This window comes from Ceratotherium simum, chromosome 4, assembly GCF_057802395.1.
Source record: "Ceratotherium simum simum isolate JZ-2026a chromosome 4, ASM5780239v1, whole genome shotgun sequence".
Lineage (NCBI taxonomy): Eukaryota > Metazoa > Chordata > Mammalia > Perissodactyla > Rhinocerotidae > Ceratotherium > Ceratotherium simum.
In genome coordinates this window covers 36901389-36920357 of record NC_141903.1, presented here as the reverse complement: position 1 = coordinate 36920357, position 18969 = coordinate 36901389, and the positions used below count along the sequence as shown (strand labels likewise).

Sequence of the window (18969 nt, the reverse complement as noted above, 5' to 3'; positions counted from 1 at the left end):
GGACCACCATCCCACTCCTTGTCCCTGTCATCCTCCCACATAGAGGGCCTGGTTTAGCCCAGTTGAGGAGCAGGGAACCAACAATCATCCAGGGTCTATGGGGCGTCCACCAGTCACAGCTCTCAGTCCAGTCCTTATCATAAGGCCAAGAGCCCTGTGGTCCCACCATGTGACAGAGGTGGGAGAAGAGGAAAGCAGCCTCCAGGCCCTGGCAGGAAGAAGTCACATAACTCAAAATTCTGGTAGTTGTGGACCCCCATTACCATTTCCTGCCTAACTTTGAGCCCAGGTCACACTCCCTGGCCATAGTTCCCAGGATGGTACCCACAGGGAAGGCAAACAAGGGCTCCTTCTAGACCTGCAGACAATAGCCAATGATGAACTGGGTGGTGGAATCAGAACCCACACCCAAGCAGCCTGAGCCTGAGCCCTGGGTCACACTGCTGCCTGTCTCCTAGGAGGGTCTGCTTCAGGGCCCAGGACCAAGAAGTCCGAGGCCCAGGACAAACCCAAATGAGGTCAATGAGAAGATAGACTGTAGACCAAACTTCACTCTCCCTGATGCCTCGTCTGTGTGTATATGGAGTGGGGAAGAGAGTAGCAGCACTCCCATCACCCGGCCTGTGGGCTCAGCAGCCTGGCACTAGTCTCACTCCCCTCACTTCAGCCCCCAGATGTTCCTCCCTCAGCCCCAGGGACCACCCAAGAGCTTGTGGCCCAAAGTCCCCTTTCTGCTTTACAGATATGCTATTTTGTGCAGCAGACCTGAGGGTAAAAGAGATACTGGGGTCCTCAATTAGGCCTCTACTAGTGTCACTCCTTCTATGGGGATCCCTTCATATCCCAGATCAGACTCTGGTGGTTACTGAGGCCTCAAGGGCTCTGGAGATCCCCAGCCCCAGCCTGATGCTACCCAGGGGCCTCACAAGGCCTCCCTCCACAGTTCCCCACATTCTCGCAAGCCCTTGCTCAAAGAGTGCAACTGCTCCTATAGTCTCAGTGCTCACCGCTGCCAGGATGAGGCCCAGACCAGACTCCTCCCCAACCCCAAGCCCTCCTCTCTCCCAGCGTGTGCCAGGGCAGCCCTATCCTCCCATGCCTCACCTTCCCCCTTTCTCAAATCCACCTGCAGAGCCTGCTGACACCGTCTTTAAAGTGATTCTTGACCTTGGCCTTAGCCAGGCCCCAGCACCTCCTTTCTGAACGCTGCCCTGCTCTGCCACAGAATAGTTGCTTTGACATCTCCTGGCCCTCCCACCATTATGCCCTTCTGAGCCACACATTCAAGCCTTCCATAGCATGGTCAGCCCAGCAAATCCCAGCTCTGCCACTTACAAGCTGTGTGATCTCGGGCAGATCATTTAGCCTCTCTGAGCCATGATTTCCTCATCTGTAAAATGTAATTCGAAGGCTACTGAGAGGTTTTAAAGGCAGTGAGGCAGTAATACTTTGGGTCTGATCCCAACTATGCCCAAGACCTGAGGCTTCCTACCCTGGCAAAACAGTTTCCTACTTCCCTCCTGCTCTCCTGGGAGGGCTCTGTGCGGGCAACAGCTCTCTCTCAAGCTTCCTGTGTGTTGTGGCATGAGATGGGCAGGAGAGCGTCTCAGGCTGAGCAAAGGGACTGCAGGGACGGAAGCCCCCCACTACCCCATGTTTCTTTGGGGCTCAGTTTCCCCTTAACCCAGTGAAGCTGAGATTTCTACCTGCAAGGCTAGGAGGGGGAGATTTCTACATGGAGGCTGGGAGGGGCTGCCTGAGCAGCAGGAGTGAGCCTCTGGTGCATTGGGAAAGGCTGAAAAACAAATGCACCAGAATCCAAATCAGGAAAGCCCAGAGCTGCGGTTGCCGTGGCAACCCACAGCAGGCTCCCAGCCTGGCGCTCAGCCTCTCTGGGGTGGGGGCCAGGACTTGCCAGGCTCGGCTGCCCCCGCCTCTAAGGCCTCCTCCTCGGGCTGGGCCCAGCTCAGCACAGACACAGGAGAGGGGCAAGGGCACAGAGAGGCAGCTCTGTCCCATCAGGTGGGCCTGGCAGGCCTGGGCTCCCACTACCAGCTTTTTAGTGAGATCACTCCTTTCCCAGAGCGAAGCCTATACCCAAGGGCCTCCAGAGTACAGCAAGCCACCCCCAGTGTCTTTCCACCACCCAGCACCAATTGCTCCAGCCTAGCGCATCAGGTGCCTGGGCTGACACAACAACCCTGCGTGTGGAGATGCCCTCAGGCTTCTGCCAGTGCCAGTGACCTCGAAACTATTACTCGGACACAGGGTAGAGGGAGCAATGAGATGATCCCCCAGACCTCCCCTCATGGCTGGGTGGGGGAAGGGACAAGCACAGGTGCCAGGCATTGGTGTAGTGCTTTATGCACGTTTTCTCTCATTTAATGGCACTCTCCTCTGACACATGAGGAAACAGGCTCAGGGAAGGTAAGCGACTTCGCAGAGTCACAGAGCTACTGGGTGGTAAATAGCTGGGTTCCAGCCAGGGTTTTCCAACTCCTGAGCACAGACCCTTCCCACGGAGTCTGTTACTGGATGCCCTGGGCTAACTATCCAGCATGTTACCAGGGGCCCTCAGGAGCCTATCACGCAATAACCCACCTATCTACCCTTGGGGGCTCCCAGACACAGCCCCACAACCAGAGGGCTCTGCCCAGTCTGCACAGACACACAGTAGAGACAGACAAGGGCCTTCATGCCTATATTTAATGGCCAAGCCAACAGTGCCCAGATGATACCCAGGTCCCAGCAGGGAAGTCCTCCCTCTTGTCTGGTGTCCTCTGAAGAGCCCACCCAAGCTGGTGCCCTTCAGCCTCGCTAGCAGCATCCCAGTCCAGTCCCGGTACTGGGAGGGCACCTCATCTCAGTTCCTTCAGCAAGCTGTTGATAGAGCCCAGCAGTTCCCGGAAGTAGCCCTCATCTTCGCCATCTTGGAGCTCCAGGGTAGCCAGTGCCTGGTACTCCGCCTGCAGGCTGGCCAGCATCCTGCTGAGCTGGGGGTCCTGACGGTAGCGGTCCCGGCAGGTGGCCAAGAGGGCACCCAGTGTCTGCAGCACCTTTTCGCGAGCATCATGCTCAGGCAGTGCCAGGAGGTGGGCAGTGATCTCACACCAGCCCTGTTCCCGCAGGCCTGGCAGAAGATGCACCTGGCGATACTGCTGCAGCTTCTCTGGGGACATTTCTCGGGTCAGCTTGGCTTCCTCCTCGGCAAACATCTGCCATCCGCACGGCCAGGCGCCAGGAATGGGGTGGTGGGGGGTGGCGGGGAGAGAACACACAGAGAGCAGTCAGCACTGCCCTTCAGACATGAAGGCATGTGGCTGACCCGTGAGTTCACACTCTCTTCTTTTATCCGCTTGGGCCTCAAAGCCCTTCATGGGAGAAGGCTAGCTGGATTCACAGCTTCACACATGCTCTCCCATCCACCCAGCTGTCCATCCATCCAGTCATCAAAAACAACTGCACAATGTGCCAAGTGCTGGAGAAACCAAGCTGGAGACATGTCCCTGCCCTCAGGGAGCTCAGGGTCTAGCAGGAGAATAAAAATTAACTAAATAATTCCCAAATAACATGATAAATTTAGTCCAGCAGTGTAGTGTGGAGGCAGTCTGGGTTCACATTCCTGCTCCCCCACTGACAGTTGAATGATCTTGGGCTGGCACTTAGCCTCCTTAAGACCCAATGTCGTCATCTCTATGTGGAGGTATGACCCCTTCACCACTGTTGGGAGGACTCAATGGGATAGTGAACATGCAGCCAGGGTCCAGCACAAAGAGCACACCCAACAATGAGAACTTTAATATCAAGTATTATTACACCATCTATACCCCAACAAACTTTAGCTATATCAGCAACATTGCCATCATTACCACCACTACAGATCTACTTCCTCAGAGGAGTTACGGCATGTGGAATAGAGGAGGACGGCATTTCTCTCAGTCTTAAGGGGTAAGTGAGAGTCGTCCAAGCGGACGAGGGTGAAGGGTCCACACAGAGAAGGGTCGAAACAACAGGCCTCGGCCCATCTCATGTTTGAAGAATGGCAAGTTGTGCTGGTCGATGGGGTACGAGGGCCTAAGGGCTGGGCTGGAGCCCAGAACACACAGAACCCTGGGTGTCCCATTAAAGAAGGTGGCCTTTAACCGAGGGCCTGGAGAATTGAGGAAAGTTTGGGCAGGAAGTCATATGCTCAGCCCCTGTCTGTAAAGTGCAGAAACCCAGCTCTGTCAGCAGAATATGGTGGGAACCGATCCTGCCAGGCTGCCGGAGGCAGGAAAGGAAACACCTGAAACCTGACAAGTTACCAGCTTACTTCAAATGTCAGAGGAAGGCCAAGCAGAGGTGGAGGGTTGGCAGGGGGCAAAGATGTCCCATATCGGCTACACTAAATGTACCTGCAAGAAGAAAGAAGGATTCTCTGCCCTAACTCCAGGTGAGAATGAGGCATGCAGAGGACACAGAAGGCAAGAAGGAAGCCCAGGAAAAGATCAGGGGCCACAGTGGACTACCTGACGGCCTTGGGACCCATCCGGGCTGGCGGAGGAGGCAGGGGAGGGGTGGGGGTCAGCATCCTGGGACAGAAGGCTGAGAAGAATCTGGTAGTCCTTTCCTAACCTACCCCCAAGTCCTGCCAGCTCGACCTCTAAAACACATCCCAATCCTCCTAGCTCTCTGCCTTTGCCCCATGTACCCTGCCCCTCATTGCACTTTTGCAGTCCACTGCCTCCAGCTCACAACCCACCTCCTCCAGTCCTCTAATGGCAGACAGTACTGCCCAGCCCCAAACCCTTCACAACCTGGCATTTCTGATGATCAAGACTAAATCCCTTCCCTGGGAGTTCTGCAGGATCTCCCCCTGCCTGCACTTGGCCTCATCTCCACACATGCCCTCACTCTGGCAGCTGTCACATTAACTCTTCCCCCAAGACTTTGGAAGGGCAGCTCCTACTTCAAGGCATATTCTCACCCAACCCTGACTCCACAGTTAACTGGGCTCACCCCTCAGATCTCAGCGCCTCACTTGACTCCCCTGAAGAGGTCAGGGCCCTAATCAGAGGGAGGCCTCCATGACCCACATGCTCTGGGTGGTTCTCTGATAAACGTCTGCCTGAAAGCACCAGGAGAGCAGGGGCCACGGACTTGGCACACCATTGGACAGGACAGATACCCAGTCAACACTTGTGGAAGGAACCAGCGGGTGGGTCACCCCTGTGGCCCTTCAGCTCCATGGAGGTGTGAGAGGACATGGGCTCACAACCACAGGCAGGCATCCCTTTCTGCAGAAGCAGCAATCTGAGAGGTAGGTCCACATTTTCCATGGAAATTCTGCAGTTCAGCTGCCACCTCCCCACGCCAACAACACCCTTGAAGTGCATGGTGCCCCAAATGGCAATCTCTACATCTCCACCTTCAGGCAGCTCTGGACCCATCCCCAGTTTGGCTAGTTCTTCACTCTTTCTGAGGAACCACAAGAACAGAGAAGCTCTGACTGCCTCAGGCATCGAGTATGGCTGACATCTGTCCTAAAGCTTTCTGGCTGAAACTCCTCCACTATTCCCTTCCCTATAGGAGGATGACTGTCTCTATACTATTTACAGAGAGATGCCAGTCCCTCCCCGATCTTCACAGCACCCCAAAGCCTCAAAGGCAGGCTCCCGGGGTCAGACTCAGGACAGCCTTGATGAATCTTCCCAGTGGTAGCTCTCTGGGAATGAGCCAGTGTCATAGTGCCTGCCATACCAGGGCTGGGGGAGCAAAGAGACACCCAAGACACCAGACTAAAGAGATCAGTTTCTCCTGGGAAATGCCAAGCCAATGTACATGTCCTTCTCCAGGCTCACTGGCCCACTCTCAGGATGTCAACTGTGCCCAGGCCTTATTAATTGGATGTGAGCACCACATGGCTGCCTGCTGTTCTGAGAAACTGGATTTCTGCAGCTTGGAGGGGTGGGGAGGCAGAGAGAGAGAGAAACAGATTGAGAAACAAGACAGGCCAAGAGAGACAGAGAGGCAGAAAGAGTGAGCGAGCAAGCGCATACACAAAAGCAAATAGCTGACAGAGAGAAGCAGCAATAGACAACCCTGACCCTCAGCCTGAGGCCTGGAGGAGGGGTGCACAAAGCAGGAGAGGGGGTAGGGAGGAAGGGGTGGGCCCCTTGGCCTCCAACACTCAGCAGCAGTTCCAGTGGCTGCCCAGCCCTGCTCTACCAATTGCAATCAGCTCTTCTAGGGAGAGTGTGGCCCAAGAGAGACAGCTGAGAAAGCCATGCCAGTGCTCTCTGCAGCAGCTGAATTAAGAACCTAGGCCTGGCTGGTTTGACTCTCTCCTTAATTAAGACACTTTTCAGGCTCATAAAGACCAAAGTGGGCCAGGTGCCAAGTCTCCTCACAGGCGGAAGCACCTGGGTCCCCGAGGCCCTTGAGGGCAGCCATTCTGAGCCCCTACCCAGAGCCAAAGCTCCCAGAGGAGGCACCTCTAGGTTGTTAGAATCTCAAGATTCAGCATCATTCCAACCCCTGGCTCCTTGGTCTCCTGGCTGCTGTGATGGCTCCCAGGTGCAACTGCTTCATCCCACCTGCTCCTCACAACCCCACACTATGCTTCAGCCAAATGACCTTTCATTCCATGAAGGGCTGATCCTGGCTATTTCTGGCCGTCAATCATACTGATCCCTCTGCTTGCACACTTTTCCCTGACCACTGACAGTGCCCCTCCTCCCTTCGCCCTCCTCATCAGCCCTCAGGTTTCAGCTTAGCAGTCATTGCCCAGAGGACATCCTCCCTGATGTCTCAGAAATCCTGGGTACGGGGCTCTGAGGAGGGTCCCCCACAGCAGCCCTGTCTGTCCAGCTCAGGGCTGGCATGTTTGCTCAGGAGCACTCAGTTATGAGGATGGAGGGATGGATGGGAGAGACGTGGGAGGGGCCAGGGTCAAATGGCCAGAAGTAAACACAAAGCAAAGTGAGGGGGAGGCAGGGCAGGCCTGGGCACTCACCTTCTCAGTGACCAGGTCATAGAGCAGGGTGACCACACGCACAGCCAGCACCTCTGTGCCCTTCTCCTGCACCAGGTTCCTTAGGACATGCAGCCCCCCCAGCTTCAGGAACTGCTGCTGGGCATAGGGGAAGTGTCGCAGTAGGGAGCACAGTGCAAACAGGACCTGGGGAGGCACAGATCCAGATGGGTGAGGGGTGAGGAGCCACATAGACCTGGCTCTGCCCCAAGGCCCAGAAAAGGCAGTCAGAGGTGCCTCAACTACCCCAGCCCAGCCCCCTTTCTTCCTCGCCCCACCCACATCCCTCAGGTATAGCTACACCCAGAATCCAGGTCTGAGAGAGCCAGAAGAGATGTCAGCCACCTTCAACATCACCCAGTAGACAAACTGAGGCCCATGGCAGGAAGCCAGAGTGCAGGACCCAAGACTACACTATGGGAGCTGAACCCAGGCCTCCAGACACCTTGGCATGCTGCCATGCTGCTTTAGGTGAGTGGGACCTCTCCCCCTATACCACATAGCACACGACCAATCAGACCCTCAAAGGGTGACATGTACAGCCTGGAAAGGAACCTTGCCTTCCAGGCTCCATCACTGTGCTGGGGGCTGGGCAGGAGGAAGGGAACAGAAACACACCTTCTTCTTTGCAGTGAGAGGCTGCTCCGTAGCCAGGATTACTAGCAGTTTCTGCAGGGCTCCTCCTTCGATGGCCTCCACCTGGACCTTTGGGTTGCTGAGGTGGGAAGCACATGAAAGTGTGACATTGCACATACTCACTGAGTTGAGGGCCCACCACTGTGCCCAGCCCAGGGATCCTGGTGGTTAGGGAGATGACACCACACCAGCCACCCCTGGGGAGAAACAAGGTGCACAAGGTGGGGAGTGTTCCCCCTCTGGACAAGCTAGAACTTAGCTGGGGAAACAGAGACTAATTGGTGTGGATACACCTGGGTACAATGCCTATGGCACAGATGACGGGCCAAGGGCTCCATGCCAGTCTCCCACTCCCCGGCAGCCAACAGGCTGGGGTGATTTGGAAAGGAAAATCACCTCTACCATTTTAAGATTCTTCTGATGCTAAAGGTGCTACTTCAGAGTCCCTCCTATGGAAAGCCTTCCTCTATACCCCCAAGCCAGTGTTGGGTGCTTCTTCTTCTATGACCACAGGCAAATCACACACTGGGGGCTATTACTAAGATATCTGTTCCCCTCTGGGTGTGGAGCTTCTCAGGGCCAGGGGCAGGGACCCATTCCACTCCTTTCTTCTCCTGGGTGGAGAGCACACACAGCACATAGTAACCGCTTGCGAGAGGAAGGCAAGAAGAAAGAACAAGATCCAGGGAGCCTCTGAATCCCTGAGTATTAAATCCTAAAACACGACCAACCCAGCTGCCTCCCCACCAGACCCTCCGCTCTATGAGAGCAGCTACTGCGATTTTCTCTGTCCCTTTATTCTCAGTGCTCAGCACAGAGCCTGCCACGTCGTAGGGCCCTGGACAATAGGCAACGAATGAATAAACACATGTATATAACCATGATTGTACCAACCAACAAATGGCAACACTGAAACACTCAAAATCCATTCTGGGCTGGAGAAAAGAGTGAGGAGATTCAAACAAACTCTTCAGGCACAGCCCTCCTGGATGAAAGGATGTGAGGCCTGGAAGGTGAGACCTCCAACAGGGCTGGGTGCCAGGCAGGGAACATGGCTGGGAACCCCAGCAGGATACCCTTTTGTAGGCTCCTTGCTTTCTAAGCTCAAATTAGCGATCAATCAAGGAGCTAGCGCCAAGCACAGGGACCTGTGTAGTTAGGCCCTTGAGAAAGGGTTAAGGCTCCCTCACCAGCCCTACGAGGCCTCAAAGAACAAAGGCTGCAGGCACATAAAAAGCCTGAGGCCAGCAGCAAGGGGTGGGTCCAGGCCTGAGATCAGAGAGTCCACAACTGGCACCAAGTCTCCACCTGGCTCTGCCTGCCCTACCTTAGCATGGCCACCAACTCCATGGAGACCCCAAAAGCACCTGTTCCTCCTAATCCCAAACCTTGGCAGGGGGCCCTCATGGCATCCTGGAGAGTGAGGCAGGGTTCAGACAAATCAGAAGGAGTTGGCTTCTGGTCTAAAACCCAGAGAAAAGGGGAGGCAAGTAACAAGAGAGTATATACACTGTTGCTTGCAGGAGAGGGCCTGGCACACAGCAGGAGCTCCATAAAAGCTGGCCAAATGGCATGGTGACAGGGCCTGAGTGAGTCCTAGAGGGCCCACCTCTCTATTTCTACCAGGCACGAGCTTCAAGGTTCAAGGCAGTCTTAGCATGTTGAGCCAGTTTCCCTGCTATAAAATGGGAGGCACCTTCTTCCCTCAGTGTCTCTCTGCATCCTCTCAGCCAGAAAGGATGTGCAGGGTGGGTGCTGGCCTGTCCCACTGCAACTCCACTTGTGTCTAAGGAGCAGCCTGGAGATGGCCTGGGTTCTCTGGGGAAGAGAGGCTGACAGCTCTTCACCAGACAGCAGGTGGGTGCTGAAGCAGGGGGGCCTGGGAGCTGAGCCTCTCCCCTGCCCCCTGCTCCCCCAACCTGAGAAAGGCAGCTGCTTCATCAAAGCATGAGCTAATTAGGGCTGTCTCTGCCATCATGTGCCTGAGGAACGCTCACCCGTGACAGGCAGGGTCTAGGAAAAGATGAAGACCATGCTGAGAAATTCATACAAACGTCAAACGCTGCCTCCCAAGGAAGGAGGGCTGCGAGGCCTGACATTTCATCAGCCTCAGTGAGCACTACTGAGGAGCCCTATCCCTCACGGGCCCACAGATCGGCAGAGACAAGACTCTCCAAAGACAGCACACGAGGCTTCATCCTTATCTACAGATCTGCTGAGAACAAGACCCAGAAATGAGATAATCACCAGGCCAACCCTGAAGGCCAAGATCAGAGCTCAGGAACAGAGGGGGCATCCAAGGAGTCCCGGCCTGAGCACGCTGGGCCAGGGACCCGCCTGGGCACCTCCCAGAGTAGCAGCCCTGTCACCAACATGAGGTAGTGTTGGGGGAGGGGAGAGACAACATGCAGAAGACTTGGACTTTGCCCACCCAGGTCTCACCTGGTAGAAGGAGAGAGAAGACTCAAACCCCAAAGGGAACCAAACCACAATCAACAAGAAACAAACTATCAGGGGCAAAAGGGGAGGGCATGTCCTGTGTAAGCAAATCCCTGGGATCCTCCAGAGAAAGAATAAGCCAACTGAGAGTAAAGAAAAGATGCCAAGAGCCAATGAGAGGTATGGCTTCCCTGGTACTTCTTGTCACGGGAGCCCCGATGTGGGTTAGAGAGGGCCCGACAGCACTCTGTCCTAGGAAAGATCTAGAGGTAAGCCACTGCCAGGCAGTTGCTCAGAGAAGCCCCACACACAGGGCAGATCCTCAGGGATGCTCACCCTGCTCTCTGCCACTCAACACTGAACAAGCCAGCATCCACACATCCAAGAGAGACCACACCAGCAGATTCTACTCACAGGTCTCAAGTGAATGAATGAATGGCTACGTAACTTTAGGCCAGACCAGATGACCCCAGGGACAGGAGAAGAGCTGGAGGGACACTCTGAGCCAGGCACAGCCCACCATACCCAGGTCAGGTTGGCTCTAGCTACGGGGTGTGTGCCTGTTTCAGCCCAGCACCCCTTCTTCTCCACCTCCTGGCACTGATACCCTTTCCTCTCTTCCTCCCACTCCTGTGGTCCCGATGGGACAGGTCCCAGCCCCCCAGGCCACAAGGGACAGCTTGTGGCCCAGTGCTGGCCCATCATAGTCCCCCATTACCATGGCCTCAGCGGGTCACCCAGGACGGGGCAATCAGAGCCCCTCAGTCTTCTACACTGGAGTCAGGACAGAGAGAAGCTCTCTTCTCCACAAGGCAGGTTGCTCTAAGCCAGGAGCACCTACAGCTACGCCAACAGCATCCGGGTCCCACCCTATCCTCATGGAGGGAAGCCCATTCAGATTAGGAGAGAATAGAGCTCATACACAGAAGTGAAACCACAGAGAAAAAGAGAAAGCCTGATGCCCTTTGCCACTTGCTGAAATCACTTTCATAAGGCAATAAATCTACTTTTTCACCTGCAGCAGAGTCATGAAGGACCTGGGTGAGTAGAGCAGGACCGTGGGCCAAATGTGGGCCTGTGGCTGAGTGTGGCCTCGGCAGCCCTGGGCCCACACCCTGCCTGGCCTTTTCTCCTGACAAGCTTAAATGAGGGTGCCCACATAACTCTGGGCTCTACCCCACACTTCAGGGCTTCAGTGGCTCTGTAGACACTTCAGGGGTTCCATACAACAGCCTCTGAAGACAGCCTTTTAGCACTGCCCAGTCAAGGGGCTGAGGAAACACAGCAGAGGGAGGGTGGGAAAGACAAAGTCCGCATTTCCAGATGGCACTCAGTCCATCCAGGCAGGGACAGCAGAGCCGGGCATTTCCTGAGCAATCTGCCTTGGAGAGGCAGACACCAACATGCTTTCAGAACCTCTCTCTCCCCAGGCAGCTCAGCATTGGGCTCTGAATGACCCAATTGCTGTGTGCTTTTGGTGAGGAAATGCCCCAAACAGCTCAGAGTGAGGTCTAGGGGATGTGCAAGGGTCAGGGCCTGGAGGACCTTTGGTGAGAATCCTGTGAACAATGGCTGATGACCTTGGGCAAGTCCCTTTGCCTCAGTTTCCTCACCTGGGAGGCAGAGCTAAAACTACCTTGCATTAAAGATAGAATAGCTAACGAATGCCAAAATGCTAGCCAATGTGTTGTGATGGAAAAATTATAATTATAGTGGGTTTGCTACACAGAGAGGCCAGACCATATCCTTGAGAACACAGCTTTATTCAGCCCTGATGCCTTGGACACATATGCTGGCCTCATCCCTCTCCCAGCCTACAGACTCAGGACCAGAGCTGCAGCCCACTCCTAGGGTGGGGGTGGGGGTGGGGGGAAGCACTTGCTGGCTGGAAGGTGGGTATCCTGACAGTTGGGGATCTGAGGGCATGGCCTGGCATGCCTCTCAGTGACATCAGTGGCGCTGGTATGCTCAAAGTCAACAAAAGGATATTTAAGGACGTAGCTCATCTCCGATGGGATAAGTGAGAATAAACCTTGTTCAGGGCTAATCTGGCTGGACTGAATAAATACCATTAGCACTTGGATTACTGGGACATTCACAATCAGCAACCGAGTCAGCTGTCTGTGTGTAGAGGGATGGCAGCAGCTGCTACTCTGTAAGTCTTGGCTAGGGGGTGGAGAGAAGATTGCAGAAATGAAAGTGACTGCATTTGCAGAAACCAAACAGTTTGGGTCAGGATGACCAATGTGAGCAATCTGCCAAGGGTCAGAGGTCATATTTTAGCTAACCAAAGCTGAGTAAGTGTCAGGGTGGGGTGGGAGGTGAGGGGGAAATAGTGGAGCTGATTTCAGGGTGTGCAGCCAAACCCAGCCAGGGGGCCCATAAGAATGCAGCTCACTTCAGATCCAGAAGCTGTCTTTCTCCATCCCTGGCACTCAGGACTGGCTACATAATTTTCAGGCCCAGTGCAAAATGGAAACGTGTGGCCCTTGTTCAAAAACTATCAGGAATTTCAAGATGGTGAGGGCAGAGCATTAAACCAAGCACGGGCCCTTGTCAGGGTGGGGTCCTGTGCAGCTGTACAGGTCGCACGGCCACACAGTGGGCACTGCTGGCACCAGGGTTGTGTGCACAGACACAGAAATCCCGCTCGGGGTGAACTGGAACAACAAGGGCTGAAAAGGGAGTTTGAATTAGTGGAAAAAGAGAAAAACTGAAAAAGGCAGAGCTCTGGGATGGGAAATAAGAATTAGGTTGACCAGTTAGGTGGGGCTGAGGAAATACTAAGGTGAAAGCCCCACAGCAGAACCTGTGTCATCCAGAGTCCCAGTTCAAACCTACACTTTAGGCTTGTCCACAGGACACCAGAGACACATCGGAGTATATGCTCTCATGAGTCCTCGCAATATTTCTAAGTAGGACAATTATTATTTCTTTTCATTCTCTTAATAACAGAGGAAAAAACTGCCATTGTTCTGAAATACCCCCTTCTGAGAAGATGGTGTGCAGTAGGGAAAAGGGGCATATCTGACAGGGATATGTGGTCAGGCTTAATCATTTGCAATCCTGCCTGATGAAGTTGTGCATGTTCACCTTCTTGCCCAGAAAGATTCCTTCTCTGGTGGCCTCACCTTGTCTGTGCCCTAGTGTGTGGACTTGATCACCTGTGTATCACAACGATCGGCAGGACGTGTAATCCTGAAATAAGTAGGTTCATTAGGGATCTATACCAGCATGCCACCTAAGGATTTATAGGGCTAAGCAATCAATAAATCAATTAAGATACAGACAATTACCAACTTGAATAAAAACTGAATAGGTCACCAAAAAAAATGAATGTCACATCCAACTCTTCCACATGAAAGTGAAGCCCCCAGGAGAAACAAAATATCTTGCCTGTAACAAGCCTAATAGCACCTAAGTGTGGTGGGAGCTACACTGGGCTCCTCAGAAGTTCCATCTGAACACTGCGGAAGGGAAGGAGTTATCACTAGGCCCATTCATATATGGTCCCCAACCAGCAGCCAGTCATGTAAGCAAATATGGGATGCCCACAATTCACCACAATGATAGCACTCATAAGAGTATCTCTAGGACCTCCTTCCAGTCTCTCTCTCTCTCTCTCTCTCTCTCTCTCCCACACACACACACACACACACACACACAATCTGCCCACCTGTGAAGAGATAAGTAGGCCTCAGAGGGAGGGGCACCAAAGAATCTTCCTGACAAATAACTGGTAGCTCTCAAACATAGCTCTGCATTACAATCACTCGGGGCATTTTTTTCCCTTAAATCATTTCAGACTGGGCACTTAAAAAATTATCAAAAATTACACAGAAAAATAACTTACAGAAAAGTTGCAAAATAGTAAAAGAACTCCCATCAAGATTCTCCAATTAACATTTTATCACATCTGCTTTTTCATTTCTTTCTCTCTATATATGTTTACACATATTTTTTTCTTTGTCTTTCATGACATTGACAGTTTTGAAGAGCAAAGGTCAGTTGTAGAATGTCCCTCAGTCTGGATTTGTCTGACATTTTTTCATCATTAGACTGAGGTTATGCATGCTGGCAAAAATACCACAAAGGCAATGTTATGTCTTTCTCAGTGCATCATATCAGGAGGCAAATGATGTCAGTCAAGCCCACAACAAGTCATGTTCACTTTGATTACTCAGTCATGGTGGTATCTGCCAGATTTCTCCATTATAAAGATACTATTTTTCTCTTTGAAATTAATAAATATTTTGTGGAAGACACTTTGAGATAGGAAGACAGCCTATTCCTCATCAAACTTTCACCCACTAGTTATGGCATTCACTGATAATTCTTGCTTAAAATAATTATTACTATGATGCTTGTCTAATGGTGATATTCAAATTCCATCATTTCTTCAATCTGTTTTTTTTTTTTTTTTTTTTTTTTAAGATTTTATGTATTTATTTTTCCCCCAAAGCCCCAGTAGATAGTTGTCTGTCATAGCTGCACATCCTTCTAGTTGCTGTATGTGGGACACGGCCTCAGCATGGCCGGAGGAGCGGTGCGTCGGTGCGCACCCGGGATCCGAACCCGGGCCGCGGGCAGCAGAGCGCGTGCACTTAACCCCTAAGCCACGGGGCCGGCCCTCTTCAATCTGTTTTTGTTGGCACTCTACCTGAAAGAAGTTTTCCTTCTTCCTCATTTATTCATTCATTCATTCATTTATATCAGTATAGATTCATGGATTTAATCTATGGGTTAATCTATTTCTATCATTATTTATTTTGATGCTCAAATGATCCCTAATTTAATCACCAGAGCATTGTCATACTGGCTTCTGCATCTTTTTGACACATTTCCATCATTCTTTGAGCACTTCCTTACTTTCTGGCACAAGATGTTCTTGTACAAGATATCGTACTTTTCCTGCACTAGCCGTGGAATCAGCCATTTCTCCAAGGAGCACCTGGGGCACTTTTTGAAAATTCTAACAGATTCTAACCCTTACCCTACACATACTGAAACATAATCCAGAAGATGGGGCCCAAAACCTGATTTTTTTCATACATGCCCCACATGATTCTTATCAGTAGGCCTGGCACTAATCTGAGGACCAGCATTTGGGATAACAGGACCCAATGCACAACCTTTTATCCACTACAGCACCTCTTATAACTAGCTGCCCAATACTTGAAGACTAGCACAGCAGGGAGCTTACTATTGAACAAGGCAGCCTTACAATAGTTTTAAACTCTTCCAATTGCTAGAAAAATGTCTAATACTAAGCTGAAATCTGCTTTCATGAAGCTTATACTCACTGATCCCAAATCTACCCTCTCAAAGTAGACAGGGTTGTCTGATCCTGCCCTGACAGGTCAGCCCTCTAAAGCTTAGAAGCAGCCAATGGCCCAGAGAAAGCTCCCCTCTCACATCATGGGATCCTACAGTCATTCTTCGTGTGACTCTTGAAATCCTTTGCCTCCTTGACAACGCTCTATGGGATGCTGTTCCATGTACCGATGAATCCCTTCAGAGGTGGTACCTAAACCTACGTGCAGGGCTCCAGCCTGGCCAAATCCTCTAGTCCAGTGGGCCCAGCAGCCTCTGCCCCGAGGCTACTCTACTCCAAATGCCTCAGATCACATCTAGGTTTTTGACAGTAGTGTCACAGAACTGACTCACACAGGGCCTGCCTAGGTCAAATCCCTGGAGGCTGTTCACATGATCCTCGGATGAGCCAAGGGTTCCCCAAACGGCTTTGGACATAAGTACAGCAGGCAAAAAGCAAGTTACAAATGGTATGGGTGGTATGACACCATATATTTGTTTCTGGGTGGTAAGATTTATTTTCTGAAATAACGAATATAGGTTATTTATAAAATTAAAAATTTAATAACAACAAAATTTAAAATATCACTTTGCTACCTGAGCCCTTCATCCTAGCCTGTCACTATTCTTTTGGATCCTCATTCTGTCATGTATTCAATATGCTGGTTATCCCTTCATGATCTGTGTCATCTGCTCCCACGTCCTCACATAAGAATCTGAATGCAGGTTGGATGGGACAGAGTCTGATATGAGCTCTCCAGCACGTCACAACAGTGAGGGCTCTGTTGACACTGAACCATTTATAAATAAACATTTATTAGGTCTGATCATTCAAGTAGCTACAAACCCACATATCTTTATCATCATTTCTCTACTTGACTCATTAGATTATCATGAGATTCTGCCAAATGCTTTCCTGAATTGCAGACTCCCTCTGTGTCTATAACATTGATTTAATTTCATAGGCTGGCAAATCTTTTTGGATTTTATTTATTTTATTTTTTCCCCCCAAAGCCCCAGTGGATAGTTGTATGTCGTAGCTGCACATCCTTCTAGTTGCTGTATGTGGGACTCGGCCTCAGGATGAACGGAGAAGTGGTGCCTCGATGCGCACCCGGGATCCGAACCCAGGCCACCAGCATCGCAGCGCGCGCACTTAACCACCAAGCCACAGGGCCGGCCCCTGGCAAATCTTTTTGAAAAAGGAAATTAGAATCGGGGGGGAGCATGAGAGAGTCTTCAGGGGTGCTGATAAAGTTCTATTTCTTGATATGGGTGGTAGTTATACGGGTGCGTTCACTTTTAATAAGCCATCAAGTGGTATGTGTAAGACTGATGTACTTTTCTGTGGAAGAGAGGGAGGGTGGGAGGGAGGGAAGAATTAAGCACTAAAGTAGTCTGGCAAGACCTGCTTTTATAGAACCCACACTAGCTCCAAGAGATCACCTCTTCTTTTTAGAAATGCTCATAAACCACATCTCAAAACCTTGCCCTGTTACTTTGAAAACCAAAACAGTTAGCCACCCTGTCTCCTTGCCCCTCTCAACCGCCATGACGCCATAAAGATTCACACACACAGGTCTCATGATGATGTCCAGAAGCTTTCATTTGATTTTTCAGATCCAAACGAATTTAGAGAAGCCAGTGCCTCTTTTCCTCTTTCCTCATGCTCCTGGGCTCAAGTTCCTCTTCTTTTTTTTTTTTTGTGAGGAAGATCAGCCCTGAGCTAACATCCATGCTAATCCTCCTCTTTTTTTTTGCTGAGGAAGACCAGCTCTGAGCTAACATCTATTGCTAATCCTCCTCCTTTTTTTTTCTTCCAAAGCCCCAGTAGGTAGTTGTATGTCATAGTTGCACATCCTTCTAGTTGCTGTATGTGGGACGCGGCCTCAGCACGGCCAGAGAAGCGGTGCGTCGGTGCGCGCCCGGGATCCGAACCCGGGCCGCCAATAGCGGAGCGTGCGCACTTAACCGCTAAGCCACGGGGCTGGCCCTCAAGTTCCTCTTAACCATGTTTGTTTTACTCTTTCTGGCAAGAAGGCCATTGTCCTTAAAAGAGAAGTCAAAGGCAAAACAGAAGTACAAGAGAGGACAGCAATGCCCTCTCTGTCATCTGCTACATTGAATCATCTGACGGAAGCAGGTGGCCAAACGCTTTCCTTGCCATTCCTCTCACTCTGAACACTAACTGCTCAGGCAGGTCCTTTTGTTCGTAGCATCCCAGGTCTCACCCACCTGGTGTTCCTGACAGTGTTCTCAGAGGTTTACACCCTTCTTCTCTATTCGTTCTTGGTTATAGGCCCCTTTTTCATCTCTTAGACAAAAGCTCAACTTTAACTGCTCCCCATGTGGCCACGTTGGTCTCTTTTTTTTTTTTAAAGATTTTATTTATTTATTTTTTCCCCCCAAAGCCCCAGTAGACAGTTGTGTGTCACAGCTGCACATCCTTCTAGTTGCTGTATGCGGGACGCGGCCGCAGCATGGCCGGAGAAGCAGCGCGTCGGTGCGAGCCCGGGATCCGAACCCGGGTCGCCAGCAGTGGAGCGCGCTCACTCAACCACCAAGCCACGGGGCCGGCCCACGTTGGTCTCTTTAGGTGTCTCCTCTCTTGTTCCTTGAAGTAATCACTTGTGATTGCATTAAGCACATCTCATTTATCAGACTATGAGTCATCCTTCCTTTTAAAGCTCTTGCCCAGACAGACCCACTTTTTCCTGGACCTTCTAAAATCTGCTTTCCCCCAAACTCAGCGAGTTCTCCATTTCCCTTGGCTTCTCCAAACATGGCCACTTTCTGCTAAGGTTCCCAACACTTTGACTTTACCAACCAGATCCTTCTTGTTGCTAAGAATATAATTTCAGTGAAGTCTTTTTCTTTATGGCTTCCTCAGCTTTCTGAGAGATAAAACTGTCAGAAAAGTGAGTTAAGAATTAAAGTAAGTCAAGAATTTATCAAAGTCTTGTTTCTTACAGAAGGAGATTTCCAGCTGCTCAGATACATAAAGACCCATAGCACCACACCAACTTGCTTCTGCACCAGTTTTCTAATCTCAATTCAGAAAGCCTCTTCTACACTCAGGGTAAATAGCTGACACCTTATCCCAAGGATAGTTTATTTTTTGGTGGGCTAAGAGCCAATGACCTGAGCCCAAACTCAGTAAGCAAACTAGTGAATAAGAGTTGCTCTGAAATCAGACCTGGGTTCAAATCCTAGTTCCAGCGTTTTTGAGCTGTGTGACTGGGGTAAGTTACTAAGCCTCTTTGGAGCTCTGTTTCTTCAACTATAAGATGAAGATTAATAATACTTATATCAGGCTGGCCCCGTGGCTTAGTGGTTAAGTGCTCACACTCGCTACTGGCGGCCCGGGTTCGGATCCCTGGCGCGCACCAACGCACCGCTTCTCTGGCCATGCTGAGGCCGCGTCCCACATACAGCAACTAGGAGGATGTGCAACTATGACATACAACTATCTACTGGGGCTTTGGGGTAAAAAAGGAGGAGGATTGGCAATAGATGTTAGCTCAGAGCCGGTCTTCCTCAGCAAAAAGAAGAGGATTAGCATGGATGCT

At 51.3% G+C, this 18969-nt stretch overlaps 1 protein-coding gene across 2 annotated transcripts in view; it reads right to left on the bottom strand.

Annotated features, from left to right (window-relative positions):
- Window positions 1-2678: 2678 nt before the first annotated feature.
- SIL1 (SIL1 nucleotide exchange factor) overlaps window positions 2679-18969 on the bottom strand; it is a 218238-nt gene continuing 201947 nt past the window's right edge. The window contains exons 8-10 of one of the 2 annotated variants that reach the window (XM_004420126.3): window positions 7631-7727; window positions 6995-7159; window positions 2679-3215 (exon numbers count right to left, since the gene is read on the bottom strand). In XM_004420126.3, the coding sequence (XP_004420183.1) occupies window positions 2859-3215; window positions 6995-7159; window positions 7631-7727 (619 nt within the window). In that variant the 3' untranslated portion in view covers window positions 2679-2858. The other variant, XM_087429727.1, reaches the window with a different exon arrangement.